An 18,755-nucleotide genomic window follows, 5' to 3' on the forward strand; every position below is an offset into this window, starting at 1 on the left:
CTCAAGTGATATGGAATTTACTGGATTGACTGTGTTCGTACGTAGAGGTGGACGTTTAAAACAGTAAACAGTTATGAAAAGTATGTATTTGTCAAATACTTACCCAAAAACCGTTATGCATCGAAACAAAAACTATTTATTCTGGAAAAACTAGTTATGTCCGAAACGAGTAACGACCCGAGCTTACACAATCCAAGTACTGAATACCGCGAAAATCAAATACTAAGTCACTAACATCGAGTATAATAGGTAAGGGCAACGCGTCTCGCGGTACGCGAAGTGCACGGAAATAAGGACAACGTTATAAGACAGAGCGAGAACGCGCGATTAAGGCGACACTAAATGCCTGCGACCTTGAGCGATATGAGTTCACGGCTGCCTGCCCGCCATCTATGTAACAAAACCAATATTATCAAAATTCTTGCGTGGAAAACAGTTTATATGCTTACAATCCTCGTTATTCACTACTAATCTGAATAAATGAACCTACACAAAAAAGTACAAGCTATAAGAATAACTTTTCTGAGAGAAGTACCAAAAAAATGCGTCACGCCATGCCAAAAAACTTGTTTAACTTTAAAGAGAAGTGGTAGTTCAAAAAGGCTCGGCAGTGATAGACTTAAGGATATGTGTAACAGGATTAAGTAGTGTTCATAGCTCGAAATGCTATATTTTCATCACAAAACTTGTCTAAAAACACCATGTTTGCGTGTTTTCTGCTTACTCTTCGCCTTAAAAACGTCTCTCACGCGGATCATCATTGAGATTGCTACGTTCACGCTTAAACTCGCTAAACTAATTGCAAATAGTGGCACGAGATGGGGCTTCATTAAAATGCTAATCGCAGCCTATCATTGCTTTGTTGTTGAGTAAGCCCACAACGAAAGTCATAGTCAATCATTGACCGAAAATTTTCTCGCGTTAGGTTCATTTTCACGTATTTCAAGAGTTTTAATTTTGCCGCCAATTCACAAAAACAAATGACAAATGAATGCAATATACTACATTAGGTAACCAAAGAGTTCTAAAATTGAAATTCAAAAAAAGTTTTCATTAGCAATGTTCTAAACATTTTCAGTGTTACCCACGTATTTTAAGCAAAACTTTATATTTCTGAAGCAACCCGATAATCTCGATTACTTAATTGTTTCGTACAGTTTCGCCTTTTGAGTTTTGTGTGCGTGCGTTATGTTATTATCGACTACCTTCAAACTACCATGTTCTTTGTAGGAACTGGACTGTCTTATTTGTTTATAATATAAGTAGATTTTGTCTATGTATGCTGAACTGTAAAATAATATTATTTTTACATTTATTATGAGAAAATCTAATTCTTTTATTATTATGTATTTGATTAATAAGTTATTCGAGTACAGGCATACTATACATGCATATTAATATTTAATGTGACATTCCATAACTCGTAGGGTAACGTGTGGCGCGCATGATGTTATTGAGGTCGTATCGCAGTATGTTACGTCTTAAGTAGTTTTGTATTGTGGTACGACACATAATTTATTGATTAGATTATACAGCTTGACATAAGAAAGGTAGGTACTTGACTATATTATTTCGTATGATAGAAAAGTTTGACTAATAAATTCCATCACAGTAACGATTTATCGTTGACACATATAAGAGTACACGTAAACACGAGTATACACGTAAATACAATATAAGTAAGTATACTAGACACATGATGACCCATCATCACAAGACAACGATAATATATTTAATAATATAATATACTTACCTAAACATACATAAATACAAATAAACATCCTGGAGGTCTACTCGCAAAATCGACATCGATACATTCGGAACGATACGATGATACTCCGAATATATCGCACCTACCCTACTCTAACAAATGTTCGTATTCCTTAACGTTTATCGTAACCATAGAGTCATAGACTAATATTTTGATTTTTTTACGATGTTAGATTGAATGAATTATGTGCAATTCTTGAAAAACTCACTAATATCTGTGCGATATCGCTGTTAGGTGTCAAAACACACATAATGTGACAATAGTTTAATAAGATTTGGTGTAGGCTTTAGATGTTTTTAAGCGCGAAATAATTCAATTTGTTTTTGATTGGCGTTTTATACTTACAAAAAACTAGTGCTAATATAAAAAGTAAGTATTTTTGCAATTTTTTTTGTTGTAGTTTAGAGTATAAAGGTCTATCTAAGTACTTATGTTTTTTTGAATGTCTCAGTCGTGCAGCACTGAACAATTAAATTCTTTATTAGACTTCCTACATGACCATAAAGACTTGGCAAGATGCCTACTAAGGACTGCTGATGAGAGGGCCCGAGCTAAGAGGTTGTGGGAGGAAATAACACAGCTGCTCAATTCTTTGGGCGGCAGCATTAAAACAATGCAGCAGTGGCAGAAGGTAGCTAGTGGATATTTTGATTGATAGTTTCTATAGCATTCTATTTTGTTGTCAACCTCCAACAAAAAAGAGGGATGTTATAAATTTAATGTGTGCATCTGTGACTGTGTGTCTGTCTGTGGTTATGTTGCTCCCAAATGAGTAAAGCCACTTTGGTTTTTTTGGTTTAAAACATGATTTCGTCGAGTGTTCAAAAGCTTTTTTTTTCAAGAATATGTTTTATATTTATATATCAGCTCTTTTCTGATCGGGGGTTATAAAAGATCTCAATTATTCTTATTGGAAACATTGGTCACAATAATTATTATATTAAATAAAGTGTGCACATTGTACAATAGATGCTTCATAGAATCATTTAAAATATATTCAACAATTCTTGTTATCCATTTTTCTATGAAAGGAATTTGAACAAATATAATATACTTACAGCAAATTCTTATTCCTTTTGTTTTCATTAAAAAATGTTTTAACAGCAACTTAATTTCAGGTGTGGACAGACAAAACACTTCACAAAAAAAATGGAGCAGCTGTGCGAAGGATGCATACAGGCACAGGTGGTGGACCATTATCCGCTTCCCTGGCACAATGGGAACTAAGAGTTTTAGAAATAATGGGAGAAGGATTTGGGGGGCCACAAACCACAGCTCGTGTGTCAGCCTTTCCCACAATTGTATGTATTTTTATGATTAAGTAAAAATCTTTCCTCTTTACAAATTATTAGTATATATTAGTAAATGTATTTTGTGCAATATCCAAACTAGGTGTTCTTTTAACTGGTAGTTCCTGAGGACACCTTATCTTTTTATTCTATAACTGTCAAATGGAGAACACTGTGTGTCGACATATCATAGGATGTCCATATTAATGTTATTATAAGTATTATTGGTTAGATGTATTTTGTGTGTACTATATATTATAGTTGTTGAATAAATGTTTCTTTGTAGTTGTCTGAATTGTAATTCTATTTTACAGAATATTGAGGAAGAAGTGGCTCAGTACGTACTGGAACTGGATGTCATGACCCAACCTGAAATCCCATTTTCTAATGAGAGTTGGGATTTAATTGGTACATCAGACCCTCTTGGTGGCATCTCTCGATGTGCATCTAAAATGGAAATTTCTACTGAAAATGCACTTTTTCCTGAGACCTTCGTGGCCAGGCCAAGATCAGCCTCAACAGCCTGCATCATCCCGTATTAATCTTGAGTACCTTTATAATGAAAATGTAAATATTTTTAGCTCTACATACTTTTTTAAACTATCTAAACATCAAAAACCCCCAATCCTAACAAGGAAAATGCTGTAACTTTTGAATTGCTGAACATTGCTAGCCAGCATCCCAATCGATTACTCTTAGATTTTACTGCATTAGAACCGGTTTACTTGTTTGGAAGCTATACCACAAAAGACAGGCACACACATAGGCTTTAAGGTTAAACTTAAGGATATGAAAACAATGTAGAAGTGCCTCATAAAAAATGTTCTTGAGTATTTAATTCCTATTTGTCAAGTGGCTTATCTATCTGTTCAAAACTTACACACAGAAGTGTGTTATTGAATCCATCTGTGGCATCTTAGCTCCCAAACTTATAAACCAACTAGCTGACCCGGCAAACGTTGTTTTGCCATATAAATTATATTGATTGCTTGCTAGTTGATAAGAGATGGTGCTAGTTGTATTCATTAGTAACAATCACACTTCTTTTATATTTTGTATAATTCACACTATAGTTTTATAAATTATAGCCTATTTGTTATTCTGGTGTGTAAGCTATATTATTGTAAAGTTTCATCAAAATCTATTCAGTAGATTTTGCGTTAAAGAAGTTCAAACATACATACAGACATACAAACTTTCACATTTATAATATTAGTAGGATTATCTAAAGTTTTTTTATAATATGATAGCCATGAAAATCTGTTCAACCATTCAAAACTTGCAAGCTCTTTTGTTAGTATAGCCATGGGTTTTTGATGGATGGTTATATATCAAACACCACATACTTTGTCCAGGTCCATCTCGGCGTGTAACCAGCCAACGACTAGGGCAAGTAGGAAAAATAAGCGACCGTTTAATCCAGTTGGAACAGAAAAAAATATACTACTAAGTACTCTCAATACAAGACTCCGGAATTGAAAAAGCCATAATAGAATTAATTAAATTAAAACAGAATAGTACAAACAGTTAGCCATTGATGTTATATTGTTTTTTAAATAGTGTTTATTTTGATTTCTAATATTAAGTACACATTAAAATGGTTATATGTATTTAGTTTAATACCTTATTAGTGGTAGAATCCGCCACTGGAATTAAGACTGATTTTGACTTTTGTTTATAGATATTATTTACTTACATATATATTTTGTTACAAATCTTCACCGCAACTTAGCATTTAAATTTGACCTTAGCTGTGATTTAAAAAATATATTTTAAGTAAGTACCTTAGTTATAGTTCATATGTTGATTGTTATTACTTCTTAAATGTATAATTAATAGATATTGTTATTCTGAACAGACAGAAAGGTGTTTTATTTGTTTTTAATATTAAAGAATTTTGTAACTTATAACTTATCTTTAAATTTATTATATAATTGTGATTTTAAATATTAATTAAAACTCATTGTGAGATTTATTACATTGTTTTTCATGAGAATGATTATTGGTTCCTATAATATTACTATTTACTAGCCTTTGGACCTCCACATGTTACCAAGTGTATACTCAAACCTAACCTTATGTTAATGTACTTCTGTAAGAATTATATGATGTGTTATGTAACCAAGGATAAACAACAGTTTATACAAGACCAAATAAAAATTCGATTTTATTTAATTATAAATTGGTTTTATTTTAAATTCTTATTCTGTGAACTGTACTAACATTAGGATTATGCAAATGATTTTTATTAATATTGCGAGGGCATAGCAGCCATTATTGTGACTTCACCCCGTGCGGCTCTGACCCATACTTCCTCCAATTGTCACAAAATCTATATTAACAGCTGATAAATCCCTTATAAGGGCTAGGCTGTACTTGGCCCAGATGAAGGCTACAGGGACTTGTGTTATTTGTATTAACTTAAAAGATTATAGTATTATTCTGTTGATAGCAAAAGCATATGAGTCATGATTTTCCAAAAAGAAAATAGGGAACAGTAAAGAAGGAATGAAGTAAAGGTAAGAGAGTGTTTTATAGTATGAAATAAATAACAACCTATGTTATATAAGTGTTGGACTATCAACTACATTTTTAGGAAAATGCTGTTTATGTGGCGTGTTATCAAACCACCCTGACTTTGCCCTGGTAGCAATAAGTACATTTTGTGCTAAGGTGAGTAAAGTAGACTAAAATCAAATCAAAACCACTTTATTTATATAGGTCGCGGAAATGACACCAATTAATGACAAAAAATATTTTATTTCTTCTTATTGAATCTACTGCTACTTCTTAAAGGGTTGAGCTAATGAGAATAAGAACAAGAAACTCATTGCCACTCTTTTAAATCAAGACTCGAAGACAAACATTCATATTGGTAATAATTTTATAAATATTGAATTCCGCCGCGGCAAACAACCACCGTTCGTAAGTGCCGTATTATTCTCAAACTAAAAATACCGACGTAGCAATAAGACATTTTTATAAATTGATCCAAATAACCATGTATGAAGTGGTTAAATAACATAAATAATAATGAAAATAATTGATTCGTTTGGTGAATTTTAAAAGTATAAAAACGTAGTCAACTTTGTATATTATAAATACAAGTATATAGTGTATTATCTATGTATTATACTTAGTCCTTAACGAATTGAACGAAGTTAAAAACCGCCAGTTGAAAAACAAAGATAAGGTATTATATGCTTATTACCTAGGTATTCAGAAATAATTCCATACCGAAAACTGTTTACGTTTCGGTATTCGACAAACGCATACCGATTACCGTTCCATTAGGCATTAGGTATGATTTCATCCATTTAATTATTGTTATGCTGTCAGTTCTATCTTATACAACGATGGCTTTATTATCATATGATCCTGACCCTAGGTAACCTATCTATACTTTTAAATATCATTGTTCTAAGTAAGATAGCTCTTACAAGTCTCTCATTCATGTTTTGATAATTACGATATACGAGAGAAGTAGGTACATACAGCGCATTTAATATAAGTGATATAAACATATCACTATTCAAAAATACAACTCTGCGTGTGTTCTTCGTACAGCTCATAATAAGTTGATTTTATAATACATTTCTATTAACATCGTAATAAATATAATCAGGGAGGTGTAAAATATTGCTAGCGCCATCTATATTCCTCGAAACTTTGATTTGAAGAACGAACCTCGTGGTCCGAGAGCTGGCACCAATTTTTGGGTAGGTATTTGAGGCAAGCTGAAAACTTGGTCTATACCTCTCCTGATATAGCCCATTGTAGTTTTATGTTTACAAAATAAATAAAAAATTAAGCCAGACAATTTAGTCGGGGTTTTTACGTTGCCAAGCGCGTGCAAAAATAGAGAGAGCGCTTATCGGCAGCTGTCTACGTTCTATATTTTATATTTTTGTACTTAAAATAATACTTCAGTTTTATAATTATTTTATACCTGAATAACTCTGATTTTGAGATTTTATATTGTTGTAGTCATTGCTTTATTTAATACGTTTGCCTTTATGAATTTGAACGTGAATAAAATATTGATTTTTTTTTTCTTCTTTTGGCAATAGCGTTTACTTTTTGCCAATAATGTAAAGATTGGGAAACTAAGTTAAAAAAGGATACGGAACACGGGAAAGGATCAGATAAGTAGAAAGAGGATTGAAACGGATATTAAAAATTTCATAAATATACATATATACTTGCTACTTACACAACATTACAAATATTTAAACTTTAATATGATTCTGAAGAATGAAAGATGACAATATTTTATAAAATTTACATGGATACATAATTAGACAGGATATACAGGTAGGAAAAGGAACATTAAGAGATATTAGATCATTCAGGAATGAGGAGCGGTCGTATAGAGAACATGAAAAGAAAATGTGATCTAGATCACATTTATCGGATTCACATTCACACATGTCAGTAGATACAATGCCTAATCTATTAAGATGAACAGGAGTGCAAACATGACCCAAACGCATTCTTATGATAGAAGAACATACTAACTTATTGCATTTGGCACGGAAAAACCATGGTTTAAATGAAATAAGTGGCTGAAGGTTAAAATATTTCCTGCCTATTGATTGACCAGTTTCAGTCCAAAGTCTATTCCAACAATCCTGAAGGTGAACTATAGGAAGAGCACCTAGATCCTGGCAAAAAACTTTATAAGGGAAAATGTCGCCATCGACCACGGCTTCATTAGCTAGTTGGTCTGCTTTTATATTACCAGGAATGTCGCTATGGCTGGGGATCCATACAAACAACACAGAAAGAACAAAGTGATTGCATTTATTTAATAGATTTCTTATTTCTATGATAACAGAAGAAATGTTTTTTGATTTAAATGGGAACCTATTGTGTAAGGTACTTTTTGAATCAGAGAAAATTATTGTTTTTGGAAGTTTAAATAGAATAATATATTCAATAGCCTTAAAAATACCATAACATTCCCCAGCAAACACCGATGTTTCCGGAGGAACTTTAATTTTCTGTGATATTTTAAATTGAGCGTGATAGACACCTACTCCAACGGGATCCGAGGAGGAATGTTTAGACGGGTCTGTGTAAATATGATGGTAATCAACCCAAACAGTATTTTTAAGAAGATTAAACGAAAAATTTGTACTAATATCGTGCTTATTTAAATCTGAGTTAAAATTAATTTCTGGAAGCAACATTAATGCTTCAAAGCTAGTACTGAAAAGAGGATAATTAATGGATCGATGAATAGGAGCTTTTATGGTGATAAATTTCTTAAAACTTTTGATTAGACAAGGTGGTTTTTTATTTGACCAATATACAGATGAATCTATATAATGAGAAAGTTTCTGAAGTTTGTTATAAAGAGAGTGGTTAAGAAACTGAAAAGATCGGAATATAAATTTGTGTGCTAAATATTGACGACGTAGATGTAGTGGAGGATCACCACATTCTACTTGAAGAGCATTAACTTTTGAGGACTTGACCGCATAGCACCAGAAACTACTCGTAAAGCTTTGGACTGTATGAAATCTAGTTTTTTAAATGCCTTAACACTACCAGGCTCCAGCAAGAATGTACCATAATCTAATATACTTCTTATAAGAGCATTATATAACAATTTCATGCAAAAAGGGTGCGCACCCCACCAAACACCTGACAGACATCTTAAAATATTAAGAGTACGCTCACATTTAGCATTTAGGTAATCACAATGTGGGATACCAGTTAGTTTCGAATCTAAGACAATTCCCAAAAACTTAACATTATCTTTAACTGGAATCTGATAACCCTCATAAAATATAGAAATAGGAGGAGGAGTTCTTGATCTCGTGAATAAAACTATTGTACTTTTTTCAGGTGATAGATCAAGGCCATTTAAGTCCAACCAAGTTTTTAAATTTATCAGCGGTTGTGTTATAGAAGAACTAGCTTTTTCAATAGAAATATCACGACAGTAAATTAATAGATCATCAGCATACTGAAGAACATTTACACTATTAAGTGATGATTTTAAATCGTGTGTATAAATATTATACAATATTGGGCTAAGTACTGATCCCTGGGGGAGGCCCTTTGAAACAAGTCGAGTAATTGACTTCCTGTCATCTAGTTTCAGGATTATGTATCTTTCGGAAAGCATGTTTATGATAAAATTTGTTAATAGCAGAGGTATATTAAGTTGTAAAAGCTTACTCTTTAAAATACTTATTACGACATTATCATAGGCACAATTTATATCTAAGAACGCAGCTATTACTGATTTATTATTTGAAAATGATAATTGAATATCAGAAATGAATATACTTAAGCTATCAATAGTACTTTTCCCACGTCTGAAACCGAATTGGGATTCACATAATAGACCGTTATGCTCAACAAACCATTCTAAACGATTTTTTATAAGATGTTCTGTAATTTTCATCAAAACAGAAGAAAGTGCGATTGGGCGATAGGCAGAATGGTCTGAAGAACACCTACTAGGTTTCAGTACGGGAATTATTTCTTGACGTTTCCACGTGGAGGGGATGTTACCAGATGCCACTATGGAATTTATAAGAGATAAATAATAAAATAAAGCATCATCATCTAAATGAGAGATAAAGGAATACGGAATACCGTCCAGTCCAGGAGCAGAATCCTTAACATGAGACAATACACCTTTTAGTTCAGTGAGAGAAAATATACTGTTTAAACCAAAACAGTTATCATTATTTATATTTATTACAGGGTAACCAATTATTAAGTCTTCAGGAACGAAAGGTGGAGCCAATTTATCTAAAAAGCTATTAACTAAATGAAAAGGGATTGATTTTTGAGATGAATCTTTGTATGCAGATCTAAACCTTCTTATATTTTGCCATACAAGAGATGGTTTGACATCAGGTGATATTGAATAGCAGAAATTTTTCCAGCCATCAAATTTCTTTTTCTTTAGAAATTTCGTAGTTTCTGACATACTCTTTGTAAGAATTTCAAAATTCTCATCAGTGGAACATTGACAGTATGTAATTTCAGCATATTTTCTTCTCTTTACTGCCTCAGTACATTCGTTATCCCACCAAGTAGGAGAAGGAATAAAACCCAAAGAGCTATTTTTACTTGGAAATATCTCATTGGCAACCTCAATAAAGATTCTTGCTAAAGAATCTGCACACTGAGATTCTGTACCTGGATTAATTTTTGGAAGTGTAATAATTTTGTTTTTTATTAGATCTTTATATAAATCCCAATCAACATCATTAAGCTTATATTTTAAACGAGGAGAATAAGTTTTATGTAATACTTTATTGTTATTATTGCAGGTTGGAAATGATAATAATAGTGGGAAGTGATCACTACCAAAAGTAGATCGTAATGGATCCCAGGACAAAGAAGAAGCAAGATTAGGTGTAGTGACTGTTAAATCTGGAGCACTTGGGCCCCCGTCAGGATGAGAACGTCGTGTAGGACGACCATCATTAAATATACACAAATTCACTGAATCAAATATATCTATTAATGTGTTACCATAACTATTAGAAGATAAGTAACCCCAGGATTCATGGCGACAGTTAAAATCACCAAGGATCATAAAAGGCTTCGGAAGAATGGAAATAATATCTTTAATTTCATTTAAGATTGCAGAAGAAGGATGAGGTATATAAATAGATACATAACAGATATTTTCAACTAAAGCAGCAATAATAGAAAAATCATTACTGTGAGAAGGAATAGAGAAGAGAGAAAAGGAAAGAGGGTGTTTCACAAGCATGGCTACTCCGCCATGCCCATCCACACGATCTTCTCTGAGACATGAATAACCACGAATCTTAAATAAAGATCCTGGTTTCAACCATGTCTCTTGAAGAGCACAGATATAAGGTTTATATTTATTTAATAAATAAATAAGATCACTTTTTTAGGAGTGATGCTTTGACAATTCCATTGAAGAACTTTGTCCATTATTTGGTTTATAAATTTGAGTAATTGCAGAAACTAATAAGACAGTGTTGGACGGTGAAAATTAATTCGATTGACTAAGAGATTTTATAAGAGAAATAATTAAATCAATTACTGAGGATTCCAAAGGATTTTCATTTTCTTTGTTAATTAATGCACATCCATTAGAGGGTTGGGGAATATTAAAATCCCTTAAAATTTCTTGGTGAGCAGATTTGTCATATCCTTTGCTAAGTGTAGGTGGAGGCTTTGGTTTAACAAAAACAGTTTTTTTATATGAAGTATTGTTTATAGCTTTAGGTGTTGAATGTTGATGCTGGGTTGGAAAAGTATTAGGAGTGATGTTAGGTGATGAGAGTAATGTATCTGCATATGAAATTTGAGAGACAGATGGATGTATCTAACAGTTTTTAGCCATTGATTCCTTTATAGCTCTTTGTCTTTCATATTCTAAACATTTTTTATCAGTTGCAATATGGGAACCTTTACATAAACAACAAGATATAAAATCATCTTGAACAGAGCAGTTATCACCACTATGTCCTTGACCACATCTAAAACATCTTGGTTTAGATCTGCATTGAGATTTCACATGACCAAACCGACAACAATTGTAGCATTGAATAGTAGGATATATATACAAGTCTACAGTAAGAGAAGTGTAGCACATATATACTCGTTTAGGCAAAAACTGTCCATCAAAAGTAAATACCACAGACTCAGTACATTTAAGATGGTTTTGTCCATCAATCATCATCTTTCGTTTTATTCTCCTAATTTTTATGATTGGGCCACAGCCAATAGGAACAGAAACATTATCTTTTATTTCCTCTTCAGACCACTTAGCTGGTACTCCTCTGACTATTCCTATTCTACTCACAGAAAATGATGGAATAAAAGCCTTATATTTTTCATTTTCTAAATTTTTGTTTTCAACAAAGTCATTTGCATCTTGGTACTTAGAAAAAGAAATAGATAACCTATTCCGGCCTATCCTTTTTAAACTTCCATTCACAATATTTTTAATAGAATTTCTTTTGAGAAAACGACCAAATGTAACTGGATGTAAAGTAACATTATCATCGGGAGATGAATACTGTTTCTGAATGTGTACAACAAAAGGAGCAGCATCTAATGAGTTATATAACAGCCTTGCAACAGGGGGCTGTGGCTGTTGTGGAGTGTCTGTGTTATTTTTTTGTATGGTCTCTACTACTATAGAAGAATTATTGCAGGAATCGACTTTGGAAAGAATTTGTTTGTCACTAATGTCTACACATTTGCAATCACTTTCCTTAATATCCTTCTTATCACCACGGTGTTTTCGTCGTCTTTTATTACAGTGTCTGCATATTCTGGGTCGAGCTGACACTCTTTTACGGCCGCTAGATGTCTGAGACACAGAACCATCTGTATCCATCGTGCTACCTTCGTCATTATTAGAAATTGTCACTACATGACCTATATCAGGGGCTGTCCCCCCAGGATCATCCGGGGGGTCCATCATATCATAGAAAAGTGAAGAAAAGAAGACTTACCAATAGGATGAAATTTACACAAATTAACAAAATATATACAAACTACAACTTATCTGATCAAAATATCTAAATATTTACATGAAATTTAATAATAAAATGAAAAATTATCAAAATTACGTGCGACCGATCTTAAGTTTCCCGCCCTTTTCATATTGAAGTTCTGTATGAATTTTGAGTTAAAATACTGTGACAAAAATAGATTTTTTAAATTATGGTTGTAGCGGCAAAAATATGAATTCTTTAAAAAAAATTAAAACGAAACTTGTTGAAAAATTAATTTAAAAAAAAGTCTCTTATGATTTCTTGAAAAATAAAAATATTCTTACAGTAATGACAAATAATCAAGTAATTCATAACATTTAGAATTGTATTGAAATTGACTGATTAACAAATTTTTTATGATAAAAAATAAATCAATACAATCATTTTTATACAAACCGTTTTTCGCACAAATGACAAAATTATCTTTTTTTTTTACTCCGAAATTTCGACTAGAAACCTCGTGGGCTATTGCAGGTCACGTGACCTTATTAGAGCCAAAAGTAAACACGCAGACAGCTGCCGATAAGCGCTCTCTCTCACACTAGGGCTTGCATATAGCCCTACTCACTCGCACCTATACGTACTTTTTTCTCATGATTTGACTGATCTGCAGATAGAAACGCGTGTTGAAACTTGTGTTGTTTGTTGAATCGATACAGAAATGAAGGAATATTGGATCGTATTGTGACATGTGATGAAAAGTGAATTCTGTACGATAACCGTAAGCGAAAAATTCAGTGGCTCTCTCTCTTGTCATGTCTACTGTGCCAAACTCAAAACAATAATAGCAAAAGTAGCAGTGAAACAGGTCCGACTCATGAATCGCTCACCATTATTGAACCATGATAAAGCGACACCTCATACAGCCCGAGAAACCTTTTTAACTCTACAGAAACTGCATTTAGAAACCATTTGTAGTATTCGCCAGAGCTTGCTCCAACGGACTACAATTTTTTGTCGTGATTTTTACAATTTTCTACGTGATGAAAATATTTCTTCCCAGGAGGCAGTAAAAAACGTTTTCACACAGTTTGTCGAATCTAGATCACCACAGTTCTATCGCAAAGGCATAAATGACCTTCGTATTAGATGGCAGCAATGTATAGATAATAATGGTAATGATTTAAATTAAAAAATATGTATAATTTAAAAAAACTAATTTAATTTTTTCAGTTCAAATTGGCAATTTCATACTTTAACCTCTAATATATTCCAACTGTTAAACTATGCAAACATTTTTTTAACTAATTTTTCATAAGCTCAGGATATACGTTGACTGTTGATTTCTAGCGCCGCTTCTTCTCTTTCAGAGCGCCATTTGTTTCCGAAGCGGTGGTAGTGTTAGAAAAGACATCAAAACTAATTCTAAAGGAATCAATTTTGAGTAAATCAATTCCTTTATTGCGGGGGCTTTATTCGTTTTAAAATAATTGTACTTACATCTTTTCATTTGAAGTTTTTATATTGCAGTTTTATATCAATTATAACCACGGCAGAATAGACCGCAGGTATTTGCATTAAGATCGACGAGATGAGCTGCACGTTCAGCTGATGGTAATTGATACGCCCTGCCCACAGTGCCGCTTAGGATTCTCGAAATACCCAAAAATTCGGCTCTACAACTGCGCTCGTCACATTGAGACAGAAGATGCCAAGTCTTATTTGCCCAGTGATTTCACTAGCTACGGCGCCATTCAGACCGAAACACAGTAATGCTATTACTGCTTCACGGCATAAATAGGCGCCGTTGTGGTACCCATAATGTAGCTGGCATCCTGTGTAGAATGAAATTACTGGGCAAATAAGACTAAACATCTCATATCTCAAGGTGACGAGCGCAGTTGTAGTGCCGCTCAGAATTTTTGGGGTTTTTCAAGAATCCTGAGCGGCACTGCATTGTAACGGGCAGGGCGTATCAATTACCATCAGCCTAACGTCCTGTTCGTCACGTCCCTTATTTTCATTAAAAAAAATTACCACACTAGTCGGGACTGTATCGTGGGATCATATATATATACAATTTAACCATTCCATACCTGTTAGCCAATGCTTGGTATCTCGCTGCTTCTGATGGGAATTCGAAATCAATCTGTTTCCATTTGTAAAGAGTGCTAAAGGGCGGTGTCTCCACGTCGGCAGGTAGATATTGAGACGTTGCCAGCCCTAGCATAGTTAGCCACAGAGTCACGCCTGGTAACCGAGGCTTCTCTGAAAATTTCAGATAGTTGTTGAGTTAATATGGAGTTAAAATATAACACTACATATTATTAAACAAAAGTCCTTTTATTTTTATTTATGAAAATAAGGGACGAGACGAGCAGGACGGTTATTGATACGCCGTGCCCATTACAATGTAGAGCCGATCAGGATTCTTGAAAGATCGGCACTACAATTGCGCTCGTCATCTTGAGACATAAGATGTTAAGTCTCATTTGCCCAGTAATTTTACTAGCTACGGCACCCTTCAGACCGAAACAATAATGTTTACACATTACTCCTTCACGGCAGAAATAGGCGGCGTTGTGGTACCCATAATCTAGCCGGCATCCGGTGCAAAGGAGCCTCCCACCGGTCCTCCGCCGCGTCTGTCTGTCTGATCGCGATAAACTCAGAAACGACTTCACGAATTTTGTTTCTGTTTTCACCAATGGATAACGTCATTCTCGAGGAAGGGTTTTGTATATAATTTGTTAAGTTTTTGGCGACATTTTTGTAAACATTAACAATATTTGTTGGAGATGTTGGAAATCAAAAGCCGTCTGGGGCTTGCTCTCTAAACCCTTTGATGATGTAACAAAATAATGTATTATGGAATTGTATATCTTACATAGGTCTACAGAAAAGTTCCGGAGGGCATTGACTATCTCTTAAGTATAACTATATCTATTTTATTACTTTAAAAAATTGGCAATTAATTGGCAACACATTCCCACAAAATTGTCACAACTTTCAAATTTAGATTAAGATATTTTTCTTAGATCATTTATACGCCTAGATAGACCTCTATTTTGAGCAATTCACACACACTAAACTAATATTCCTGGCCTGTTTGTATCGGTTGTCTAACAGCAAGAGACTCTAACGAGACTATCTATTATCTAAGATGTCTTTATGGTGCATTTTAATCATAAACCTACCTTCTAGAACATACATAGTTTTAGAATTCATTTCACTGCTCCAAAACATTAATATTGTCACTCCTCACTGTGGCACATGTTTCAGCATTCACTCTCACACAATGAATGTGGTGTTGTGTTGATATTACAATATCAACAACATTCAAATGTTTAAAAATATTTCATACTTTTTGTTATAAATATTTCACAATATGTCTTATAACAATACTAGCTGACCCGAGACGCTGTTCTGTCAATAAAAAAAAAATGATGAACGTATTCGGGAATAATGTAGTCTAAAGCCATTGGAAATGTGTAAGCCTTAAGAAAGTTTATGGGTTAAAAACTAAACAAAAACGTATTTCTGAATGATTTTATAATAATTATGTAGTAATAAAATATGATAAGTATTAATATCGTAGGTACCTACGTACACATAACAACACAAATTTTAAGTAAGTATTAAAATGGATATAGCATGTTATCCTTAAGAGATGGACATATACCATTGCGGACTTATCTGTAGATCTATATACGACACACAATTCCATCATACATTATTTTGTTATATCTCAAACGGTTTAGACAGCGGTTTCGTAGAAAGCTCATAGACGGCTTATTTTACTCCGGCACCTTCAACAAATATCGTAAATGTATACAAAAACTTAACACATGATATACTAAAACCTTCCTCGAAAAACACGCTGTCCATTGGTGAAAACAGCATAAAAATCAATGCAGTAGTTTTTGAGGTTATCGCGAACAGACAGACAGACGCGGCGGAGGACTTTATAATATAGAATATAGAAGATTCTTAACAAACCATAAACTTAGAATATATTAGCATATAGACGATCTGATATGCTGATAATGTTTGCATCAGCTAGTATAATATTGAAAATACCAAGGAGTTAATTCCAAGCGCGGCTGAATGTTTACGACTTGTCAATTAAAAGGTTAGATTACTGTAAACTTGTTACCAATAGATTATCTTTCCTCTTCTATCTTGCAACATCCGTTAGAGTTGGATAGATTTAAGCAAGTTTAGTAGGAAATATTTTCAATTTTTTAGTTCGGTTTTCTATAAAAAACGTGTTTTTTAGTTCTTTTTAACTACTATTTATTTACTTCCTTTCCCTTTGTCAGCTCTTTGAACTGCTCGTAATACTACCAAAGAAAACACAGTCCAATGGTTTAGTTTCTCATGAATAAAATCAAGTGCTCAAAGGCCTAATTGAGTTTTCAATTGAATAAGGAAAGATGTAACGCCTTACAAATTTTACTAGCAAACATGATCGTACACAAATGCTATTATGAAAATACAGGTTTTATTAAGGCAATTTTTTGATTTGTGTTCCATAAAATCATTGTCTAGTCTATGTATGATTTGTACTTTCTTATTTATTTCGGTCTATATTTTAATATCTATCCTGACAGATTACCTAGAATACTACATTAAGAAAACCCAACTACATACATAGTTTGACCCAAAGCATTAGATTTATATTCGTGCTTCGGAATAAATTAAATACCTACTAATATTATAAATGTGAATGTACGTTTGTTTGTTACGCTTTTACGCCTGAGCTACTTACTGAACCTATTTTGATGAAATTTGGTACAGCGATAGACTAGAGCTTGGGAAAGGACGTAGGCTTTTCACCCGGAAAAATCGTTGGCTCCCGCGGGATTTGTGAAAAAATGAAATTCACGTCAATGAATTATAACTATACCAATAGTAGGTTTCGTTTGAAATAGCAATCTTCCTCGATATAAGATTCATATAATATGCTGGGACCGTTCGCTGGGAGCGAAAACGGGAATCGAAACTGGAATAGGACATGAGATAATCTTCAATTAGAAACTTGCCTATTATTTTTAAAACCCTTTATCTACGCGGACGATGTCACGGGCATCAGCTAAGTTGATTTAGTAACTCTTTTATGGGGTGATGTACCTATATGCTTTTACAACAAGATCCTAGAAAATGTTAAAAACAAAAGTATTACGATATTCAAAAGAATTGTTAAGAAACGTTTGTGTCGTAAAGATTACTATAATATAAATGACTTTCTTAATGATACCAGAGATTGGGAATGGAGCGATTGCCCTGAGGCTATTAAATAATAAGTTTAATTGTACAATATTACTGAAGCCCGCTGAGTTTGTTGCGCCCATTCTTCTCAGGTCTGAGGCATTCGTTTTGGAATGGGTGGTAGTTTTTGACTTTTAATAAGTGATGTCACATCCTATTTTGAATAAAAATATTTGAATTTGAATTTATATTACAATAGTTAAGTAAGTAAGGAGGGAAGTGCGCAGGAGAATTGCCATAGCTAACAGCGCTATGTCTCAACTTGGAATAATCTGGAGAGATCGCATATTTCCGTAAAAACTAAGACCAAAGTGGTACGGACCCGGTCTTCTCGAAATTTCCATATGGCACTGAGACTTGGACACTGAAAACTGCAGAACGCAAACGCATTGACGCCTTTGAGATGTGGTGCTGGAGAAAGATGCTTCGTATCCCCTGGACAGCATTTCGGTATAAGCTCTCCATACTGCGTGAACTCCGGATCTCCTCGCGATTGTCTTCGGAATGTCTGCGCAGAGTTTTAGAATACTTCGGTTACATCGCAAGTAAGGACGATAGAAACCTTGAGAGGTCATTGAGGTCGGCAAAATAGATGGGAAGAGGCCTCGTGGGCGCAGTCCAACACGATGGTCCGACCAGATCCGCTCCGCCCTCGACTCTACGGTTCACAATGCCATTCACACCGCCAGACACAGGAATAGATGGGGAATGAGAGAAAGTGACACAGAAGGGTGGTCACGACCCTCAGTACTGAGGATTACGACACAGGGAGGAGGAGTTTAGTAAAAAGTTCACAACCTTTGTTTTTATTTTCACTTCATTACTATCTATAATTAATTACTTCAGAATCAACGTAGGTTGTTTGAATTGCTATGGTAAAATTGATTACTAGTTCTTGTTCGGAAATAATAAGTCACGCTTCGTTGCAACGTTGGCTTCATGTTTTTTTTTTATTTAAATGCCAAGTTT

The 18,755-nt window shown here is 33.8% G+C and overlaps 1 protein-coding gene and 1 long non-coding RNA gene across 7 annotated transcripts in view; one reads left to right on the top strand and one right to left on the bottom strand.

Annotated features, from left to right (window-relative positions):
• The window catches only part of LOC126969822 (protein yellow-like), a 46,007-nt gene that overhangs the window by 12,329 nt on the left and 14,923 nt on the right, over nucleotides 1-18,755 (bottom strand). For 2 of the 5 annotated variants that reach the window (XM_050815382.1, XM_050815381.1), the window contains exon 2: nucleotides 14,612-14,783. In XM_050815382.1, coding sequence (XP_050671339.1) covers nucleotides 14,612-14,783 — 172 coding nt within the window. Of the gene's footprint in view, nucleotides 1-1,753; nucleotides 1,774-12,533; nucleotides 12,674-14,611; nucleotides 14,784-15,712; nucleotides 15,812-18,755 lie in introns of those variants that run through there. The other 3 variants (XM_050815383.1, XM_050815385.1, XM_050815384.1) reach the window with 3 other exon arrangements.
• LOC126969839 (uncharacterized) lies at nucleotides 1,969-5,242 on the top strand. 2 transcript variants are annotated; one of them, XR_007730466.1, is made up of 5 exons: nucleotides 1,969-2,140; nucleotides 2,223-2,402; nucleotides 2,890-3,072; nucleotides 3,375-3,627; nucleotides 4,416-5,242. It is a non-coding gene; the product is annotated as an uncharacterized LOC126969839 (long non-coding RNA). The 2 variants fall into 2 exon arrangements; XR_007730467.1 differs by having other exon boundaries at nucleotides 1,971-2,140; nucleotides 2,257-2,402.

This window comes from Leptidea sinapis, chromosome 19 (assembly GCF_905404315.1).
Source record: "Leptidea sinapis chromosome 19, ilLepSina1.1, whole genome shotgun sequence".
In the NCBI taxonomy this organism is placed as follows: domain Eukaryota; kingdom Metazoa; phylum Arthropoda; class Insecta; order Lepidoptera; family Pieridae; genus Leptidea; species Leptidea sinapis.